The following is a 22,523-nucleotide window of genomic DNA, read 5'->3' as shown; positions in this document are numbered from 1 at the left end:
ACCTCCATACACACATCCTCACAATCACAGAATCAAATGTAAAGGTTTCTACCACTTCACCCGCAGTTGGGGAGTCTCATTGTAGGCAAACATTCCTCATGAATCCATCCCTAGCCTTGACGATGAGGTTTTCGTTTAATTATTTTAGATCAAGGGTCTCACCGTGAAGCCCTAGAACTCTCTGGCCTGGCCCCAAACTTGTGAAGATTCCGTTTTTTGCTTCCCGAGTGCTGGGGTCACATGCGTGCTACACAGTGCCCAGATCCGGGTTTTTTTTTTTTTTTTTCCTTTTTCTTAGTTTAAAGCAGCAGGATGGACAGTCCCCAACGAGGAGCTTCCTAGATGAGTGGGGGGGGACGCAGAGGAAAAGGCGTGCTTCTAACTAGACTACCGGGAGGCGCGGCCCTCTCTTCCTCCAGGAGTGGGGTCGTGGCGGCCGACATAGGCCGCGGGCCAGGGGAGAGGCGAGGCGCAAACCCAGCCCACCTCACAGAAGGGCCGGAGACCGCTCAGCCGCCTCGCGGCGGGGATGCTCGGGGCGCAGCTCCGGTAACCGAAGCGTCCCGTCGCCAACCGCCGCCGCGGTAACCAGTATCACCGTACGCGCGCGGGCCGCGGCCGCCAGCTGCCTCTGCGCTTGCGCGGACCTGGGAAGCCCCGCCCCAACGGGCTCTCGGCGCGCGCCCGCTCATGGCGGCCGCCGCAGTGTGTGGTGTTTAGCGGGCGCGCGCGGCAGGCTCGAGGACGCGCGGGGCGCGGCGGCGGCGGCAGGGGAGCCGGGCTGCCGGGCGGGCGCGCTCTCGAGGGCGGCGGCCCAGGGTGTCCCGTCGGTCTCGGCGCTGGGAGAGGTGGAGGCGCGGCCCGCGCGGCGCGTGGCGGCGGCGGTGGCGGCGGCGGCAGCTGGCGACCGGGCGCGTTAGACGGGGCCGGGGTCCGCGGCGCGCTCTCCGCCCACAGGTAAGCGGGCGGCCTGGAGGGAGGAGCCGGCCGCGGCCCGGGGAGGGCCGGCGGGTCCTCGCGGAGTCGCGGCGCCTTTGTCTCGGCCGCCCGGGCGGGCCCGGCCGAGAGCGGCCGTGTGGGGAGGCGGCGGCGGGCGGGCGCGCCGAGGCTACCGCCCGCGCCCTCGCGCAGCCTTTGTTGTGCGGCCGGGTGGACGGCCAACATGGCGGAGGTCAGCCGCGCCGCGCGGGCCGCGGTCGGGCCTCGCCTCGGCGGCTCCGGGCGGGCGGCCTCAGCCGGACCGGCGCCTTCATTGTGCGGGGAAGAACGCAGCCTCCTCCCTTGTTTATGTCGCCAGGAGCGAGCGCGCGGACGCCCGCCCGGGCCGCTCCAGCCTTTAAGCTTAAGCCTTGCTCCGCCCAGCTTCCTTTGCGGGATAGTTGGGGTCCTTCCTCCACGCTCCCAGATGCAACTTCGTGTGCACGCCCTGGGCCGCTGCGGAGCGCCGGTTCCTGGAAAGAGAGGAAATTTGTTTACCCTGGCAGGAGTCACATTTGTGCCTTCGGAAAATGAGGCCATGTAGTTGATTCGTCAAAGTCAAATGGAAGCCCCGAATGTGCATGTAGGAGACAGGGATCTTACTTGCTATTCCTAGCTTTGAACACTTGCCATTTCTTGATAGGGGACTGGCAAGGGTGAAATGTTAACTCGTTAAAGCGTTAGGAGCACGGGTTCCGAACTCTACTGTCCAGCTTTGATTCAAATCCTGCCCCAACGGTTTGTGACCGTGGGCAAGATGCCTCATTTCTCGGGTGCTTCATTTTCCATATCTGCAAAATGGGTCTAATGCAAAGTATCCACCTCAAGCTTGTTGAGAACTGATGAGGGGGGAAATAGCTGAAGTGCAAAGAGCTCTTACAGTTACTGCTCAACAAATGATTACTGCTCAGGCTGTTGTCTCATAGCATACGCTTAAGTTATCTTGGCATGGATACGTTGGAAGTACATAGACCAAAATATTTGGAATCATAATCGTTAGTGCTTGGGTTTTTTGCTAAATGAAAGGATTTGAGGACAAAATGATCTGCGTTCTGAAATGGTGGAATTTTGGAACTTGAGTGATCGGAGATGTGAATTGGTAGCTATTGTACATTTTGGAATTTGGAAAGTCAACTAGGTTAAAAAATTAAGTTTCCTTTTAGCTGTTTTAGATTATGGATGAGTTCACTTTCAAGGACTTCAGTTACCTAACTTGGAAAAGTAGGACAGTGAATCCCTTTAATTAGTGTAGTTACCTGTGGTGTCACCGTCTCCTTCAGAAGTTGCTATGACAAATGGAGTGACATAGTAACTGTCACGGAGAGATTGGCTCACGTGGTGGAGTGTTTCCCTGTGGGATAAGTTTGTGACCGGTAGATTTTCTCCAAGTGCATTACATAAATTACCCGTACTTTTTTGTTTTGGAAATTTAAATAACAATACAAACTTCTCTAATCTGGATAGGTTAGTTGCAATTTTGTTCAGAGCTTTTTACTTAACGTGGACTTTGCCAGATTTGTTATGAATTAGAATTGTTTTAAGAGACCCCTTTTGGCATGTTTGCAGCATAGCTTTGTAACAGTATTTAAAACTGAAATACAGTGTAGCAAATTTGGGGAATTACAAATTAGTCAGGATAGTATCTCACAGAAAAAGAAAGGAAAAAAAAGAATTACATTTAGAAACAAATGTAATTCATTTTGCATCATAATATCTGCTCTCTCCTGCCTTCAGGAAATTTTTACACCAAAAAGGTGAGCTTGGTGGTAGAAACCTGTACTCATATTACTTGCCTGGAATTCCAACATTTGGGAGGCAGAGGCAGGGGAAGAGTTTTAGGCCAGCTAGGGCTATCTAAGTGAACACCCCCCATACACACACCCCCAAACCTGAAAAAAATGTTGTATTCTTATTATCTGTATTTCAGAAGAATATTCTATTTGGTTAAAAGTAATAAGTAACAAGGGAAATACCCATATGTGCCACTGATTGGAAGAGTTTTGTTTTCAGTGTGTAAAGTATTTTGAAAATCAGTCTTACATAATTAAGGTAACAGAACAAGTTGAGTGACTTTGCATAGTTGTAGATGACTTACTTTTTATTTTATGGTAGTTGATACACTCAATTTTAAGGACTGGAAGTTCTCTTAACAAGATCTACTTCAGATCTTTAAGTACAAATATAAATTTCTGCATGTAATTTATAAAATATTTAAATGTTTCATGTATTTCATTTAGACCTTGTCTTCAACCAGATCTGTATGAAAATTTCAGAGCTTCCCTAGAAATAGACAAATATGAGGAAGAAACTTTCTTATTTACAGTAAATATAGTTACTGGTAATGGTCTGATGACAGAGGCCAGGAGAGGGCAATCTGAAGAGATCATCTGAAGCTGGAGTTACAGGTAGCTGTGAGTTCCCTGACATGAGTGACTGAACTGGGGTCCTCTGCAAGAGTTGTAAGTTCTCTTAACAACTGAGTCAGGTCTCAGCCCTGGTTAGCCATTCTTATGACTGTCTAGTGTTATCACTGTAAATGAACTTCCTCATTAAGCCCGTGAACCTGACTTGAAAGGCCTTCAAGGCCTTGATGTGTTTAGTAAGTACAGCATCTTGCCTGAGCTGGCCCTTTCTGTTGCTTCCTTGCCTTTTTGATGGACCGTGTGCTTCCAGGTCCCGCTCATCCTACTAAGTTCATAATAGCCTCATCATCATTAGCTGAGCTCTTCCTGAACTCCCTACATTGAATTAATTGGGTGCCATCTCTCCATGTTCCCACAGTACTCAGCTTGTCTCCACTGCAGTGTCTCCTGAGCTGCTGTTTTTCTGAATAGTTCTTTGCTTCTCCAAATAGGCTATAATGTCTTTGAGTTTTAGCTTTGTTTACCTGCTTGTTCAGCACTACGTTGGCATATAGCTAGCTGGTGCTCAGTAAATCAAGGCTAAATGACTTGTATCTTTTCATTTACTTAAATAGACTTTTCCAGCCATATCCCAGTGTGTCATCTTTGCCCTACTTATTCAAACTAGATTATTTAGTTCCTTGAACACTGTACATTTCTATAGTACTTTGTGGTTGTACGTAATCTTCAATGCCTGCTTTTGCTATTTTGGGAAGATTAGTTTCTCTGAGCTTTAGGTTCTAGTACTATGTAAACAGCTGTTAAGTATATTACCCACCACCTTGGTCCTACTGTTAAAGTACCATTGTAATTGTGTGATTAAAAGGACAGGCCATTAAGAGTTAGACCTGAATGTATCTTGTGGCCCTGTCATCTGTCAGTTCTCTAAGATCCTTGAGAGCAGAAATACTGCCTACTTTTACATTAAAAAACACAATGCCAGCCAGGTAGGGGTGGTGCACACCTTTAATCCCGGCACTTGAGAGGCAGAGGCAGGTGGATCTCTGTGGGTTCGAGGCCAGCCTGGTCTACACAGTTGAGTTCCAGGACATACAGTGATATTACACAGAGAAACCATGTCTCGAGAAACCAACCAGCTAGCCAACCAACCAACCAACCAAACAAATCAATCCACAATGTTTTTATTTTATTTATTTATTTTTAAAAAGATTTTATTTATTTATTATGTATACAACATTCTGCTTCCATGTATATCTGCACACCAGATGAGGGCACCAGATCTCATAAAGGATGGTTGTGAGCCACCATGTGGTTGCTGGGAATTGAACTCAGGACCTCTGGAAGAGCAGTCAGTGCTCTTAACCTCTGAGCCATCTCTCCAGCCCCCACAATGTTTTTATACACAGCTTAAATAATTGCAGTAAGATACTTCTAAATATTAGCCTGACATTCTCGTGAAGAAATAAAATTACAAGTTATTTTATGTACTATAAAAGGAGTCAGAGGTACTGAAGTAGAGACTGGATGGGAGGGGCAGCTGCTCTTTGGGGTGGTAACATTTAAAGGAAGATGAACTGGAGCTAGCCCTTTGAAGCAGCCTAGTAAGTGTCCTTGAGGCTGCAGGATTTGGAGTCTATAAGATGCCAGGAGAATGTCACTGAAATGAAATGATGGATTGAGGAAGCAGGCGGGTGGGGGAGGGGTTGTTCAGATTTTGTTGAGTCAACAGGAATGTGAATTTTAAGAGTTTTGAGGAAATTCTCAAAAAGGTTTACTTAACAAGGATAACATAATCCACTGACTTTTAAAGTTTGCTTTAAGCCAGGTGGTGGTGGCACATGTCTTTAGTCCCAGCACTTAGTAGGCAGAGGCAAGCTGATCTCTGTGAGTTATAAGGCCAGCCTGGTCTACAGAATGAGTTCAAGGACAGCCAAAGTTATACAGAGAAATGCTGTCTCAAAAAACCAAGAAAAAAAAAAATTGCTTTAGCTCTTCGAAGAAGACTTTATTTCTTATATTCTGTGATAGGTGATTATGATCTGGATTAAATAACGTGCCGGCAGCGAAATGAAGAAAGTGTTATATTTTTGATCCATAATAACAGATCTTTCTGATGGGTTAGACATGAGAGGTAGGGAAGGGAAGGAATGAAGACTTCTGGCTAGAGTGACTATGGGTTGTGTTGCCACTTGACAAGATGAAAAAGACTGGAGGAGATGATAGGCCAGGACAGCAATAAAATTCAGAGTTCTGATGTGCTTGAGTTGAACTGTCTATGGAATCTGAGGGAGAAAGAAAACCAGAGGCATGCAGTGTCATAGAAGCCAGATGGGGGCTAGTAGTGCGTGCTTATGTTGGAAAGACCTGGCCTAAGAGGGAAGTGTAACATGGAGAAGCAAGAAGATAGGGTTCTATCTAAGCAGTAATTTTCAAGGGAGAGAAGTTAGCCTGTAGGCTTGATGGAGAGAAGATAAAGTAGTTTTGGCTTTGGTGGTTTCTGCTGTCTTTTCTGAAAGTAGGAGAGGTGAAACCCTCAGTGAATGCAGGTACTGTATGTGATAGGTCAGAGGTATAGAAATGGATTGGGCATCTGTGCAGGGGGAAAGGAACTGTTATCAGGTGCTTGCCAGGACTCCTGGTTGCTGCTCAAGGAGATCCTAGGAGAGTACTAAAGTGATTGAATGATGCACTTTGGTTCTTAATGTATGCTTTCTGGTTGACATTTTACATAACTACGTATAGAAAGGTGCTCACATCATGTGTAGGCCTTGAATTTTCACCAAGTAAACCCCTATTGTAACCATTCCCTGGGGGTTAAGATGACCATTACCAGAACAAGAAACCCTCTTTCCTCATCTAATTACCACTCCTGACAGGAGGTACCCTTTGCCTTTAATGCCACAGATGGAATTTACTTTTGAGCTTTCTATGAAAGGGATTAATGCTGCATGTGCTCCTTCCCATCTGTTTCAGTTCTTGTTGAGTTTGTTCCTGACAAGGTCACCGTCAAATAACGTAGCATTCCAGCACTTACACATGGTGTGCATGATTGCTGTAAGTCAACAGAAATTGCAGTTTGAATAATGCTGATAAAGTCTGACCGAGTTGTTCTGGATAGTAAAGACTTTTCATTAAGTTCAACATATTGAACTTGTGTGTGTGTGTGTATGTACATTTTTTTGTTTGTTTGTTTGGAACAAAAGTTTGGGCACATGAACCAGAAGGAGAAAAGCTAATCTATATTTATAAACAAACGGCCAGTAACAAATATGTCCTTCCCTCCTTTTTGCTCTTCTCTTTCCCTCTTGGTTTCTGTGGTGTGGAATTCTTGGAATTGGAATTATAGGTGGTTGTAAGCTGCCATATGGGTACTGGGAACCAAACTCTGGGTCCTTTGCAAGAACAGTAAGTGCTTTTAAGCACCATACCTCTCTGCAGCTCTCAATTTATTGAAGGTTTTTCTCTTTTGCAACATCTATTTATTTTCAAATTATGTGTCTTTGTGTAGGTTTGTACCATGAGGATGCTGTGCCCTCAGAGGCTAGAGGAGGGTGTTGGATCTCCTGTAGCTAGAGTTGTATGTGGTTGTGAACTGCCCAGTGTGGGTGCTGGGAGCTGAACTCAGATTCTCTGCAAGAGCAGACATGCTCTTAACCATGGAGCCATCTCCAACCCCAGCCATAAATATTTTAAAGTTAATTTCTTTGATCTGACTGAAATGGGCATTTTCCCATTAAATGATAGATTCCTCTCAGTAACCGTTGAGCTGGCCATATCAAAAGGAGTTTGTGCTTATAAATCTTGAGATCTAACAACTTGATATTTCACTTGTGATTGTAGGTACATTTGCCTCATGCCCTCTGTGCTGATTCTGTTCTCTACTTTTCCTCCTTCTACTTACTGTTTTTGTTGTTTGGGACACTAGGCATAAATCTAGAGCCCCTGGCATGCTAGGAAAATAAATGATCTACCACTGAGTTTTGTCCCCAGACACCTTACCACTTTTAGTAGTTGATTCTTACGTGTAATATATGATAGTCTTATGGACCACAGTATGTTATCTGGACCACACTTAAACCACTTTTTTCTTTTAGACAGTGTTTCTCTGTGTAGCCCTGGGTGTATGTAGACCAGGCTGGTCTGGAACTCACAGGAATCCACCTGCCTCTGGCTCCTGAGTGCTGGGACTACAGGCATGTGCCACCATGTCCAGCCTAAACTTTTCTTCAGGAAGAGTTTTTAGTTTATTCTTTTTATGTATGTTGTAGGTATTTGTGTTCATATGTGTTCATATATCTTTGCCAACATGTGAATCAGAAGAAAGACCCTTGGAAGAAAATGTGCTATATCACAGTGATATACACTTAATATTGTGGTATAAACTGCTTAATTGTGACAGCCTTTTACATTAAGTATCTCCCAAAGAGTTGGACGATTCCCTACATTTTTGCTAAGAGTTAAGACTAAATTCTTTGAAAATAAATTTATATATGACATTTCCTTACTTTTTGAACTTTCCCTTTAGTTGAAAAAGTTTTGTATTCTATATAGTGTAGAATTCACAAGGTTTCTTTGTGTTTCTGTTTTGTTGTGAGACAGGTTCTCATCATGTAGCCCAGATTGGAACTCACTGTGTAGTCAGTCCTGTCTGGCTAACTTACAGAAACTCAACCTATCTCTGCTTCCTAAGCACTAAGACTGCAAGTGTGAGCCACTCTGCCTAACTTCTCAAGAGTTTTGTTGTGTTAGGTATGGAATATAGGGTCTCTCAGCCAGGCAAATGTTCTGTCATTGAGCTTCACAAAAGCCTATTACAGTCCTCTACTGGGACTTTGTTTGTTTTAAATTTCATGTGCTTGGTGTTTTGCCTGTATGCATGCCTAGTGCCCGAGGAGACCAGAAGAGGGCATTGGATCCTCTGGCTCTGGAGATATAGTTGTGAACTGCTATGTGGGTGCTGGGAATCCAGGGTCCTAGGAAGAACAGCCAGTGCTCTTAACCCTGAGCCATTTCTCCAACTCTATATAAGGTTTTGAAGGATGACGCCCCCTTTCTTCTTTTTTCAGGGACAGCTAGGCTCAGCTGATTGTGTTTTGTACTTAACCATTGCCTGTTGGTTTCCTGTTGTGGATGGAGGGAGCTGAGCGCATGCCCCCCACTTCCCAGTTCTCTCTCTCTCTCTCTCTCTCTCTCTCTCTCTCTCTCTCTCTCTCTCTCTCTCTCTGTGTGTGTGTGTGTGTGTGTGTGTGTGTGTGTGTCAGCCTGGCTGGACAGGTTACTTATAATTGGATCAAAATAGTAGATGATGGTTTTCCCTTGCACTATTAAAGTTGTATTTCTTACAGTGAATACCCTCTTTTTGTTCTAAGTTTTACATTGTTTTTGTGCTTTACTGTAATCGTCACCACATCCCTCACTACTTTTCTAAATGTTGAAGTTGCTTGTAGGCTGCAGACTGTAGAGTACTTACTGCCTTCCCTAGCCTAAGTTGTCATTGTTAGAGCTCCCTTTACTGCACTGAATTTATTTTAGGCTCTGTTTACTGCAATCCCTGTTCCTTCTTGCTTCATTCCCTTGAATTTGAAGAGCTTTCCTGAGAACATATGTAGAAGAGATAGTACTTCAAAATGTTGCATCGTTATTTTTGCTCTTAACACTTCCAGCATAGTTTGATCTATATAATCATTCAAGAATTTAAAAAGCAATACCATGCCGGGTGTTGGTGGTGCACGCCTTTAATCCCAGCACTCGGGAGGCAGAGGCAGGCGGATCTCTGTGAGTTCGAGGCCAGCCTGGTCTCCAGAGCGAGTGCCAGGATAGGCTCCAAAGCTACACAGAGAAACCCTGTCTTGAAAAACAAAACAAAACAAAGCAAAACAAAAAGCAATACCATATTGCTTTGTAACTGAATATTGCTGTTCAAAAGTGCAATGCTTCTGTGCTTTCTGCTTACCCATCCAACAAATGTTTTTTTAGGTGATGCTGTGTGTACTAAGTATTGTTTTAAGTATTTGAGGTATGTCATTGAACTAGACAAATTCCACCTTCCAAATAAGGGTGGATGGGCTTGGAACAATAAACCATAAGTAAATTATATAGTATATAGAAAGTAACATAGTCTAAGGAATAAATATTAGAGCTGTTTCAGAAGTAAGTGAGAGAGTAAGAGAGAAGAAGCAAAAAGGGTTAAGATGTGTAGTGATTTTAGGAGTGCACAAAAGAGGGGTTAGAGTCAGGGCACAGACCGATTTTTGGGGGTGTTAAAAATCTTATTACATTTTAGTGTGGGGGTTTGCACATGTCCATGTGGCATGATAATGTGTGTGCGAGCAAGTGTAAGCTAGAGAACACCCTGCAGCAGTCAGTTCTTTCCCTTGTACTTTGAGTCAAGTATGGGTCTTGGGATTGAACTGCCCTCCCCCATCAAGTTTTTTTTTTTTTTTTTAATTTTATGTGCATTGGTGTTTTGCCTGCATGTATGTCTGTATGAGGGTGTTGGATCCCCTGGAACTGGAGTTACAGACAGTTGTGAGTTGCTATGTGAGTATTGAGTCTTGAACCTAGATCCTCTGGAAGAACAGCCAGTGTTCTTAAGCACTGAGCCATCTCTCCATACCCATTGAATGAGGTTTTCACTGCCTCATCCTCTTTTGAGTTGCAGACATGCCCCACCATGCTCAGATTAGGTTACAGTTTAAACCACCAGGGTTGGTCTCATTGAGGAGGTAATGTATACATGAAGATTTGAATCTAAGAGAAAAGCGTTTGAAGACAGAAGAGGTCCAGTGGAACAACGTACCCTTGTCATGGAAGAGTGAGGAGAAAGAAATGATTGAAACAGAGTACTGCAAACACATCATCATATTGTTTAGGGCCTTATAGGCCATTTATAGGATTTTAGTTTTCAATCCGTATGAGCTCCATGGTACGGTACGGAGCAAAGGAGTGAGATAATGTGATATAAGTTTGAATTGCACTAAGCTTGCTGTGCTTAGGACATATTAGTGCTTGAATGTTGGAGACAAAGATGGAAAGAGAGGAAGACTGGATTAGGATGATCTCGTAATCTTCCAGGGGAGAAAATAGTGTCTTAGGCCAGATGGTAGATGTAAAAGAGGGGTGACTTAAGTCTCCTGATCTTCCTTTCGACTCTTCGTCTCATGTGCTGATCTTAGAGACAGCTGGGCTTTTTTTATTTTTATTTTTTTAAATTTGGGCTAGAGATACAATTTTTAAAAATTATTATAATTATAATTAACATCATTCTCCCTCCCATCCCCCCCCCTTTTTTTTTCTTTTTGAGACAGGGTTTCTCTGTGGCTTTGGAGGCTGTCCTGGAACTAGCTCTGTAGACCAGGCTGGTCTTGAACTCACAGAGGTCCACCTGCCTCTGCCTCCTGAATGCTGGCATTAAAGGTATGTGCCACCACCGCCTGGCCATTTACCCTTTTTCTTTCCGTCCCTCAACCCTCTTATGCACATCCCCCTACTTACTCTCTTAAACTCATGGCTCTTTTTGTTGTTGTTGTTGTTGTTTAGTTGTGTGTATTACATAATCTATAAATAAAACAAATTCAGTTTGTATAATGCTAACTATGACTATGACCACTTGGTATTGAATAACCAATTGTGGGGAGGGGTTCTTTCCTGGAGACAACCAATTTTTTTCCCCTCCTCTCAGCATTCCTCCATTTGCCTGTAGGATTTTTTCTAGGATTGAGGCTCCCTGTGAGTTTCCCACTTCCGTTTTAGCACGTCCGTTGGTGGTGTCATTGTTCAGCAGACTGACAAACTCCTGTTCCTTTGTCTCTTAATCTTTGCACCCCCTCTTCCTTCCCTCTTCTTAATTGCAGTGATCCTTGAACTTTAGTACAGAGATTTTGCTGTAGATGTGTCAGTTGGGACTAGGCACTACACAATCTCTTGTTGTCTAGATCTTGGTTAGTTTTAGTTTTCTGTAATTGTCTATTGCAAAGAGTATGAGGGGTGAACTTACCTGTGTGTATAAGGATGAATATTTAGAATGTAATTAGGAATTATGTTGGTTTAGTAATTATTTTGGCATTGTAGGTTCTTTTCCAAGATCCATGAATTTTACTAGCACTAGGTAATGGGTAGGTTTCCAGTACCAGGCATGGTCTTTCTCCCTCTTGTTGAGCGAGTCTGAAGTCCAATTAGGGAGCTGCCAAGGTGTGTGTGCCCTTGCACTCTGTGGTTACTGTGGCTCATGGGTGTCATAGCTGTGTACTGAGTATTGGATGCTTTCATCCTTTGGAAGTTTGTAGGGCATCGTCTGGTACCATGAAAGCTAGTCTTCAGAGGCTTTCCATCCTTTAGGTCTTGTGTCCAAAGTACATGGGGTCTTCAAAAGTAGGGACTTACCTTCCATGTCTGGGAGGCAACCAAGGGGAATAGCAATAGCCTGTAATGTTTTGGGAGTCTATTGGACAACTCTGACTAACAACTCAAAAGGATTCTTATGCATGGTTTTGGGTTTTTTGTTAGATATGCTATGGCTCTTGTGGAAACATTGTCAGCTGTGAAGGAAAAATTTTATTTAAGCTATAAATATATATTTATACACAGATTTATATGTATTATGTGTAATTTTAATAGATATAAATGATTCCTTATGACTTTTTCTGACAGACTTCCTGTTATTTTACTCTCTTGTAGTTTTTCTCCATCCTCCTCCATAATTAAAGCCCCCTTCCCTGATTTTCCCATGTATTTCACCAAATCTCTTATAATCTGTCTCCTTTCTGTTGCTTTTCCTCCTTCTTCATAGTCCCCTTTACCTTCTCGGTTTCTGAGGTTACTCCAGGATTTATATTCACATCTGAAAGTTTGAAGCTAGGAGCCTCAGATGAGAGAGGACTTTCGGTTCACCTCACCCAGTATGGTATTTTCTAGTTCCATCCATTTACCTGGCTAGATTCTGGTGAAGGCTGTATCTAGAGATACAAATTAAATTCCTGGGGAATTTAAAGAAGCATACAAGTTAACCAGTGTAAGAAAAGGTGGCTGTGGGCAACTCTGAAGTTCAGGAATTAGGAGAAAAAATGAGTAATCAAAGAATGATGAGAAGGATTGGTAAGACAGAAAACCATCATAGTGATTGAAATTTATACAGCAGGAGCCTGATCTGTAAACTGTCACATGTTGGTGACAGTTCACAACTTGCAAACAAAATGTACTGAAATATTGGATACTGTGTACTAAATTTATGTCTTAAAGGCAGTTGTGGAATGAGCTGGTCAGCATGCTGGCAGTTTGTTCTGGAGGTCAAAATACCTGGCTTGGGATCCAGTTTAGTTGGTAGTGGTTTTGCCTAGGATGAATGAAGCTCTGAATTTGATTCACAGCACTTCATAAAACTGAGCACAGTGGCAGAAGGTTGAAGAGTTTACATGGTGAGTTAGAAACTAGTCTGGACTACATGAAACCTTCCTCACAAAAACAAAATGAACACACAAAGTTTTATTAGAGAGCTAAATGTCCAGGCCAGTTTGTCTATTGAACCTAGAGAAATAGTTCAACTCCTTGTGTTTTTTTGGATTTGGGGATATTTGCATAGACTCTGAGTTGAGCATTTCTAACCTAGAAGTCTGAAATGCTTCAAAATTAAAAAAGCATTACATGTGTATTATATTAGAATTTGAATTTATTGATTCTTTGTGTGTGTCTAGTCATTATTGTAAAAATAAAGAGTTCTACAAACAGCCTGTTGGGGGTGAGAATACCTAAAATCAACATATATTGCATTTCATCTGTATCACTAAATAATAGAACACAGCAGAGAATTTACAAAGCCTAAGTGGAAAAGGCAAGACCTTCAGATGTTGAGAGTTAGTCAGTTTAACTTTTCTCAAAACTTTCTTGAAATACTGTGGTTGTAACAGAAAGGGTACATTTATTTTTCCTAGTAAATGGGAAAGGAAAAAAATTATGATATTTCCCTATTTCTGTCATTTTAGTTACCGAAGTTTCATTTATCTGTGATCAGCTATCCCCCATCTAATGTGTCCATGTACTGCCTACCTATACCCTTTAGTCAGTCAGAAGCCAACTGTTATCATACCATCTACCGACAAGATGGACTGTCATGGCACTACAGTAAGTCTGAATAATCCTTGTTTTACTTAAAAAGTGGCTCAAAGGGGCTGGAGAGAGAGCTTAGCAAACAGTTAAGAGCATTGGCTTGAGCATAGGTTTGAGTCCTAGCATCCACATGGTACGGGTCACTCCAGTTCCAGGATATCTAAAACCCTCTGCTGGCCTCCATATGCACTAGACACACATATGTTTCGGAGACATACACACAAGCAAAACATTTATACACATAAATAAGAAAAAAATTTAAGCAATAGCTCAGAAATTTAACTTTTATTACTAGTGATTAAGATCTCAAAGAGAGGGTAGAAATGGCTTTCTTTACATGAAAGGTCAAGTTCTTGGGAGAAAAGTTCTCAGAGAACACATAGTGTAAATTACTGGTGGTCTCTTAACTGTGCCCAATTTTAGATTAAACTTTGTCACAGATACATACATACATACATACATACATACATACATACGTGTGTGTGTGTGTGTGTGTGTGTGTGTGTGTGTGTGTGTGTGTGGTGTGTATGTACAACTAAACCACAGTGTATGTAGGATGCAGTACGGTTTGTAATTTCTGGCATCAACTGTGGGTTTTGGACTTGCTCATGAATAAGGTGGTGAAGTGTCTTGTTTTGGGATGGTGAAGGGTTTTGTTTGTGGGATTCTAATACTTCATTTCTGACATTACATAGACAAATTGTGTATGCTGTGTAATAGAACTGACTACAGTGGTGAAGCATGGTTGTACCATTCCCACAGTGAAGTCTGAGATTTTCAGGGTTCCCTGTCATTAAAGCTTCCAGTACTACTGGAAGTCATTTAGTTATTCTTGATATTAAGTTAATAATGACAGATGACTTTTCCTTTGGCTGAAGAAAGACGGCAGGAAGAGTTTTATAGAATTCACAGTGATGTAACATTTAGCAGGGTTACTTCTGCCTGCAGTGTCTTCTTTGGTTGGTTGTTTTTTTTTCTTTTCTTTTTTAGAGGTGGGGGGGAGATAGGGTATCTGTGTAGTTCTGACTGAGAGATTCATCTGCTTATGCCTGATGGTATTAAAGGCCCAAATTGTTACCATGCCTGATCTACATGTTTCTTGATGTTTCAGAGGGATTCCTTAAAACCTCTGTCTTTCTCTTTTTAGCATTACCCTTTCCCCTCCCCCAAGAGAGTGTGGCTATGCTTCCTTTACAATGAAAATGGAAAACTGGTATTTTCTTAACCTTTTCCAGCCTGCCTATATGTTTGTACCTTCTTCTGTTGCTATGGAGGAAGTTCCTTTATTTTGAGGCACTGAGTATTGTATATAGGGGCAGCCTGCACATGTTCAGCCTTTGTTTTTAGTTTTTGAGACAGGATCTCACTAAATTGCCAGGCTGGCCTTGAACTCTCTTTCGCTTGTCCTTTTTGCCCAGTCTCCCATGTAGCTGGGATTACTCACAAAACCCACCAGGCCTGGAAACATGGGGGGAAGTTCTCTCTTCCAACAGTCTGGTTCTTGTTTGAATGAAAAAAATCTCCCTCCACCTTATTAAGAATGTTACTGCTTCGTTCTGTTTCTTATGCTCTCCTTCCCTGGACTCTAATGCTTACTGAGTTCTGGTGTCTTCTATTTAAAGATAGAAAAGAAGGTTAAAGTCTCAGCCTCCGGCTACCATGCACTTGCTTCTCTTTATGGTCTCCTTAAGTGCTGCTCTCCGACCACACCCTCCTCATCTTTCTGTATGACTCTACTGTAGTTATATCTCCAAGACTGCTTTTACTGAAGTCCCTTCTAGGTGGCCTGGATTGGGGCTATTACCTTACCATGTTATTCCTACCCTGCTGAAGGGAATAGGGGGAAACACCCTTTTGCTTTATTTTTAAGAACCTTAACCTCAGCCAGGTGGTAGTGGCCCACACCTTTAGTCCCAGCACTTGGGAGGCAGAGGCAGTCAGTTCTCTGTGAGTTTAAGGCCAGCCTGATCTATAGAGAGAGTTCTAGGAGAGAGCCAGGGCTACATAGAGAAACCCTGTCAAAAAACAAAACAAAAACCCAACAACAACAAAACCCTTAACCACAATAAGTAGGGGTTTCATACATATCAAGCTGTCCCATCAGCACCAGTTGGGTGTCTTGTCATTCAGTTCTACATGCGCTCCCTCAAGTTTGACCTTACAGGTTAAGCTCTGGTCTAGAGGTTCGGATGTCATTCTTAGACTGTAATTTACACTTCTGACCAACAATATATTATGGATGGACATAAAGGGTTTACAGGACTACAATTTTTTTTTTTTTTTTTTTTTTTTTTTTTTGGTTTTCCCAGACAGGTTTTCTCTGTGGCTTTGGAGGCTTCATTTTTAAAACATGGTCGATTAAATCTCTGGCTTTTTGCAGTCAATCCCATCTTTAGCCAAGAAATTTCCTTTTTTAAAGGTCAAGTTTTTGAGTGATAGAGCTGTGTCCATGGCCACCAGCACTGTCCTCTAGCTAACTTGTAACCCCCAGCTATCAGCTATTCATTAGCATACAAAGATTTCGAGGATTTTGGCCCTTTCCTCTTCCTTCTCCAAAGTGCTGATTAGGGCTTGCATCCCTATCCTGGGCTAAGACTTCAGACCTCCCAAATTAGAATCTATGTTTTTTAAATAAGATCCCTAGATGGTTAGTAAACACAGTGAGTTTGAGAACTATTGCAGTCTAGGAATGAACTCTTTCTTTAATGAATACTTTTCAGATGCTGGGAAGTTTCATTTTTTAGTTGACTCACTCTTATTTTATATTTTATTTATTAACCATATTGCAGGATCTCTTTTACATAGTACTTATGGATTCTGAATAGGTATTCTTCTGAAGTGGAAGCCAATAGGGAATCTTGGAAAAAGCAGATGCTTCCCGGATTTGATTTGCTTTTCAAGTCACTGCCTAGGTTCCTCCCCCCCCCCCCCCAGGCATCCCTTGTCTTCAGGAACACCTCCTTTGAGAATGATCCGCAGCTTGGAGTGCTCCATTTTTGCTAGTCTGGCTGACCCTGGAGCTCCCAGGAATCCTCTTGTCTCTATTTCCCAGTGCTGGAATAACAAGTTCTCCCCACACTTGGCTTTTTATGTATGTGAGGATTTGAACTAGGTTTTCATGCTTGCAGAAGTGAGCTATCTCCAGCATGTTTTGTTTTAATTCAAATCCTAATAAAAGGGTAAATTCATAATTGGATAGTTATAATTTTATTAACATTTTTGTCACTTAGAATTTGAACTCAAGGTCTTGCATCTGGTAGTTAGGCATGAGGTTTACCATTGGAATGTATAAAGAAATAAAAAGGAAAAAGGAAGGACATGACTGCTTCTAGGTATGGTGGGGGAAAGGTTTATTGTAGATAAAAGGGAGAGCATAGCCAGAGACAGGATTATCTGGGAGAGTCCAGAGTGAACATGCCACTCAGCCAGGCCATGTGAGGAGAGGGGGAAAGGGAGGAGGAGAGCCAGGAGAGTAAAGAGTAGATGGTGTGTGTTGGGGTGGGAGTGGGGGTGTAACCAAAAAGGCTGGATTATATAAGGAAGCGCAGCTCAGCCCCTGAGCTGGAGAAATTTAGGGTAGGGGGTGGTGTGTGCCAGCCATACCCTGTAACAGGTAGGGACTGAGGGATGCAGGGAAAACCTGGCAGCCAGGTCCACTTTAATATGTTAAATAGGTACCTCAGCCATTTGTCCAAGAGTTTGAGACCTAACATCCCAGTGTTTTTGTTGATAATCAGTGATAAGGGGGGGATGAAGTCTTTTCTATGACTGCTTCCTGTTGACATTGGGGACCCAAGACAGCAGGAATGCTGGCCAAGACCTGGAAGAGCAGGGTTTTTCCCATGCTGTCCAGATTCTATGGGACCTTCTGGAGCTAGGGAAGTGCAGGCCACATTGGAGCAGTCTATGAGGCTGGACCAGCTGGGGCTAGCTACTTTGAAGTAATCTAGGCTGCAGAGGCTCAGGCTGGTTGGAAAGTCCATCTGAATGAAGCAGTTGGGGCTGTTGATTTTGGAGCAGTTTGCAGTACTTAGTTGATTGGAAATATGCTGGAACAGATAGAGATTAGGGATAGAAGGTAAAGTTAAAGGATCTTAGGGGACATATTTTTTAATAATTTATTTTTACTTTATGAGCATTGATTGGTGTATGCCTGCATGTATGTGTGGGCTGATGTGTCATATCCTCTGGATCTGGAGTTGTAAACTGCCATGTGGGTGCTGGGAATTGAACTTGTGTCCCCTGGAAGATCAGCTAATGTTCTTAACCACTGAGCCATCTCTCCAGCTCCTAGGGGTAAATTTTTAATCGAGAGTATACATTTGAAACTTTCAGACCCATGGTCTTGGTAGTTGGAGGGCTGGATTCCCAAGACCAAGGGGGTAGGAGGGGGTAGGAGGAGAGAGGGAGGAAGAAAGGAAAGGAAAGGAAAGGAAAAGGAGGGAGGGAGGGAGGGAGGGAGGAAGGAAGGAAGGAAGGAAGGAAGGAAGGAAGGAAGGAAGGAAGGAAGGAAGGAGATCCCAATCTCAGGAATAGGGCAGGTGGGGAAAATTTATGAGTACTTGAGTCTGGCCTGCAAGAGGTGATTCAAGTTGATTCCCTGAAGCCATTACCTAGATGGTTGCCCTAGGCTCCTGTGGGCTCTGTCTTCATTTGAGGCAGTGTTCAAATAGGACAGCATTTAATCTTTAGTTGCCACACAGAGCAGCCTTGGCCAGACCCAGGTCTGAGAGATGTTCCTGTGGAAAGGACTTGGGGGACTTGACCAGGCAGAGTATAGCAGTTAACCCACAAGTGTCCCTGGCAGCATCAAAATAAAGCTTTAAGCCATACATATAGTCCATAGGAAGACTGGGAACTTTTCTTTTATAGGGCACCATTATATCAATTTTTTGCATGACTCGGTTAATCCAGATAGCTAAAGCTTAAGAAAAGCTTAATAAAGTGAGCAGAGACAATGAAGCTAGATGGCTATTACTCTGACCCTGAGTAGACCTTAGGAATTTATAGACCTTATCAAATATACCTTATTTGTCAAACACATGTTGTTATCTTAGTTTTCTAGAAGCCTGGAGTTGAACAGTTAGCAAAGAGACATAAGTAGTTAGCTGTAAATCTCTAAGTCAGCTTTGTTCATCCAAGTAGACCTGTAATAACCTTAAAATTTTATCATCATAATCCATACCAATCCAAAATATTTTGGAGACCCCTGTTGTTGTTTCATTAGTCTAAAAGGGGAAACAGAGGGCTCAGTAGGACTAAAAAGAAGTATAGGTGTTGCCTTAATTGGCTTATTTTATATGGTCATCATAAGATGGTGGTTAAGTCCCTTGGCATATACCTTTTAACCCTAGTAAAGATGGCTGCCAGCCATGGAGCTGTTATTTAAAGGTTTATTTTTTTTGTAGATCACTTTTTATTTTTTATTCAAGAGTTGAATCCAACTGGGCCGTGATGGTGCACACCTTTACTCCCAGTACTCAGGAAGCAGAAGTCAAGGCTACACAGAGAACCCTGTCTTGAAAAAACAAACAAAAAAGAGTTGAATCTAAGTACATATGCAGTATGTTCTAAACAAGAGTTGAATCACATGTATAGTAACTTGTAGCAAATTATTAAGATTGCCTATGTGTAGATTTTAATTATAAGCCTTTTGTTATAAGTTTAAAGCCAAGTTTTGTTACAGATTTATAGATCATTTTTAACCATACCCAATGAACTTACAAATCCTGAGAGAATTTACAGCATAGTCTTAAGAGACTTTGATAGCAGAGCAAGGAGAAATTGTAGAGCTAAAGATTTTTAAGAGTAGGAAGTAGAAGTGTAGAGCAGAGCTAGTTTAGATAAGAGAGATTTGGGGATCATTTGTTTATGCTGTGACAGTTGTTACGATTTGTGAGGATTTGGAAATCAAGTGTGCCAATGTTTGGCCATTGGTACTGAGGCCAAGTTGTTTATAGTCCGGATGTTGAGAAATGAAACTCCACCCTCAGAGGACTTTTCTATAAACTCCCAAAAGTTGCTGAGTGAGAGTGTATAGAGGCCCAGGTGGGCTCAGGCTTAGAGAAGCTTCCGAGTTGCTGGGAGAGGCCTGGGAGGGCTTAAGGAAGAGACAGAGCAGGAAGCTGCAGAGGGTCAAGGAGACTTTAGGAGGGAGCTGAAAGAAAAAACTAGGTACTACAGCAGGACCTGAGAGAGTGGTGGCCTGCAGGATGGACTACAGGGCCTAGGGGGAGGGGAGAGAATGCAACTGAACTGAGGTGGATAAAGAGCCTTTGTGACAAGAATTTCCATCCAGGGTGTCCTCAAGGGGAATGGGAAACTTGTCAGGGAGAAAAGTGTTCCAAATCCCAGAGGAAAGGTGTCCTTCCCATGTGACTGGGGCCTAAATAGGGCGAGAGGAGCTTCCTGTCACCCTGGTGTGGCTTTTGTAGTAATAGTAGACAAAGGAGGCAGCTTGAGGTGACACTTACCCAGTAAAGAGAGATGGGCGAGCAGGGGAAAAGGGAGACGGTAAGTGTCCTTGGTAGAGATCCAGACAGATGTAGCCGGTGGAGCTGCGATGTGAGGCCAGTGTCCAGGTGGCTGGGTTCCTTGGGAGATGGAGAAGGCCCTAGGAGTCAGAGATACATTCATGGCATAGACAAGGACAGGCGTGGTTAGAGCATGTGGGCGTTGGGGGAGAAGTAGTGAGACAGCGGACTCTAGAATTTGGGGTCAAATTTGATAGATGACAGGAGTTATTGGAAACAAGTGATCTCTACAAACCTTAGGAGAGGCAAATCAGCAGCTTGATTCAGAGCAGCCCAGGTACTTGGAAGGGAGCTCATCTATGCCATTCCCGGCTGTGGGTACCGGATGAATGAAAAAAAAATGAAATTAAAAAGGAAGGATATGACTGCTCCTAGGTATGGTGGAGGGGAGGTTTATTATAGATAAAAGGGAGAGCATAGCCAGAGGCAGGGATATCTAGGAGAGTCCAGAGTGAACATGACCCTGAGCCAGGTCATGTTAGGAGAGAGGAAAGGGGGGGAGGAGAGCCAGGAGAGTACAGGATAGACAGTGAGGGTGTGCATGTAACCAAAAAGGCTGGATTATATAGGGAAGGGCAGCTCAGCCCCTGGGCTGGAGAAATGTAGGGTAGGAGGTGGGGTGTGCCAGCCATACCCTGTAACAGGTAGGGACTGAGGGATGCAGGGAAAACCTGGCAGCCAAGTCCAATTTGTATGTTAAATAAGCACCTCAGTTAACTACGTGTCTTCGGGGTTTAGACCTCACATCACTCATCTATAACCCTTAGCATTGTAACTTTATAATAAACATGTAATTTCTAAGAATTTTAGGGAAATTAAGGGGTGAGCAGTCTTGGTATTCTACCTTTTTATTTTCTTTAAATAAAGAGTGCAAGACTTAGAGAGATGGCTCAACAGATAAGAGCACTTGCTACTCTTTTGGATGTTTTTCAGTACCTAAATAATGGCTCATAACTGTCCAAACTCCAGTTCCAGGATATCCTATGCCCTCTACTGGCCTCTGCTGGCATCATGCATGCAGGTGGTGTATATATACACATGCAGGCAAAACACCCATGCACATTAACAAATGTATATGAGCTGGGGACATAGCTCAGTTGGTGGAGTGCTTGCTTAGTTTTTCCAAAGGTGTGGCACCACACAAAACTAGGTGTGGTGGTGAGCAGTCCCAGTACTCACTGGAAGTTGGTGAAAGCTGGATTATCAGAAGTTCAAAGTCATTTTCAGACTCTTAGAAATCAGTGGTAGTCTAGGATGATTGAGTGAGTCCTGCCTCCACAAACAAAAATTCTCCCAAAAGAACAACAACAAAATGTGGCTAAATGCCCTAAAAATGTTGTGACAAAATTAAAGGCATTAATACTATTTATTTCCTTTTAGATAATAGCTATTTAAACTTAATGCCAAAATAGGCTTGATGTGCAATTTAGAATGTGTAGTTTATATTTCTGTTCTTAAAGCTGTTTGTTGTAGTCTAGTATTAAACAGTTAGGTGGAAGTGATTGAATACAATAAAGGTGGGCAAGTGGTTGGAGTTGAAGTTGCAGAAGGTGTGTGAAACCCATTGTATTGGGGCACTCACTGCCAGTTTCTGGTTGTATTTGAAGATTGTCCTAAGTGTGATGTAATACCAGCTTAAGCTTTGAAGATTCAGCTGACACCATCCAGGTCTGAAGTGTATAGGACTTTATGGGCCAAGGGTAGTGCTTGTTTAAAAACAAGGCAAGCTACTCTAGTTTAATGAGGCCAGTTAAGAAAACTTTCCCAGAGTGGGATGAATATATAACCTCAATTTGGAGGTAGAAGTGGAGGTTTACATGCCCTGAGTGTGTTTACATTCTCACTGCACTGGAAGGGGGCATTTGAAATAGATTGGCACACAAGCGGCAGAGTTAGAATTGAGGAAAATAGTAGTTGAGGCCTGGAAATATTGAGTGAGTTGTGGGGGGGAATGTTTTTCTTGAGAATTCACAGGACAAAGCTGACATTAGGAGTGCTTGCCTGGTTGCGCATTTCCCTTCCTCCCTGTGTGTTTCTTACCCTAGAGACTTAGGAAAGCACTGAGATCCTGACCTCCGGAAACATGTTCTACGGGACTTAAGTGCTGCCAAGTGCACAGGCTTCATGTTGCCGTGGCGTCTGCCAGAGCTGTCCAGGTGGTCTGTGGGGCGGGGCTTGGAGCGAGGTCCGCCCCTTCTCGAGGCCCTGCCCCAGGGCCTGCCAGGTGGTGGAGCCTAAGCAGCAGGACGCCAGAGCTGCTGGCCATCTTCTGCTGACCACCCAGTTTAGAGTTCATGGGAGGTGTTGTCTCTCCTGGGGACAGGTCTTAAGACTGAATGGAAGTGAGCAGCCTTCTATGCTTAGGAGCCAAGGGCCTTGCAGGGTCCTCTGGTGCAGGCTGGCCTTGTGGCTTGCAGGAACCTGACGCCTCGATTCTTATGACCTGGAAGCCGCCCGAACCCCTTCTGCATTCCTGGAAGGGAGTCCTGCTCGCATGCTTGCCGACAGTTAGGACCAGGACCAGGAAGAGGAAAGGTACTGACGTAAA

At 43.3% G+C, this 22,523-nt stretch overlaps 1 protein-coding gene across 3 annotated transcripts in view; it reads left to right on the top strand.

Annotated features, from left to right (window-relative positions):
* Window positions 1–756: 756 nt before the first annotated feature.
* Window positions 757–22,523, top strand: part of Siah1 (siah E3 ubiquitin protein ligase 1) — a 28,615-nt gene continuing 6,848 nt past the window's right edge. The window contains exon 1 of one of the 3 annotated variants that reach the window (XM_027405515.2): window positions 757–957. Coding sequence is in view for 1 of the 3 variants with exons in the window: in XM_027405514.2 (XP_027261315.1) it covers window positions 22,312–22,510 (199 nt within the window). In the remaining 2 variants the exon portion in view is untranslated. Of the gene's footprint in view, window positions 958–10,723; window positions 10,758–21,103; window positions 22,511–22,523 lie in introns of those variants that run through there. The other 2 variants (XM_027405516.2, XM_027405514.2) reach the window with 2 other exon arrangements.

Source organism: Cricetulus griseus, chromosome 3, assembly GCF_003668045.3.
Source record: "Cricetulus griseus strain 17A/GY chromosome 3, alternate assembly CriGri-PICRH-1.0, whole genome shotgun sequence".
Classification (NCBI taxonomy): domain Eukaryota; kingdom Metazoa; phylum Chordata; class Mammalia; order Rodentia; family Cricetidae; genus Cricetulus; species Cricetulus griseus.
The sequence above is the reverse complement of the archived record's forward strand: the minus strand, read 5'-3'. Positions and strand labels throughout refer to the sequence as shown.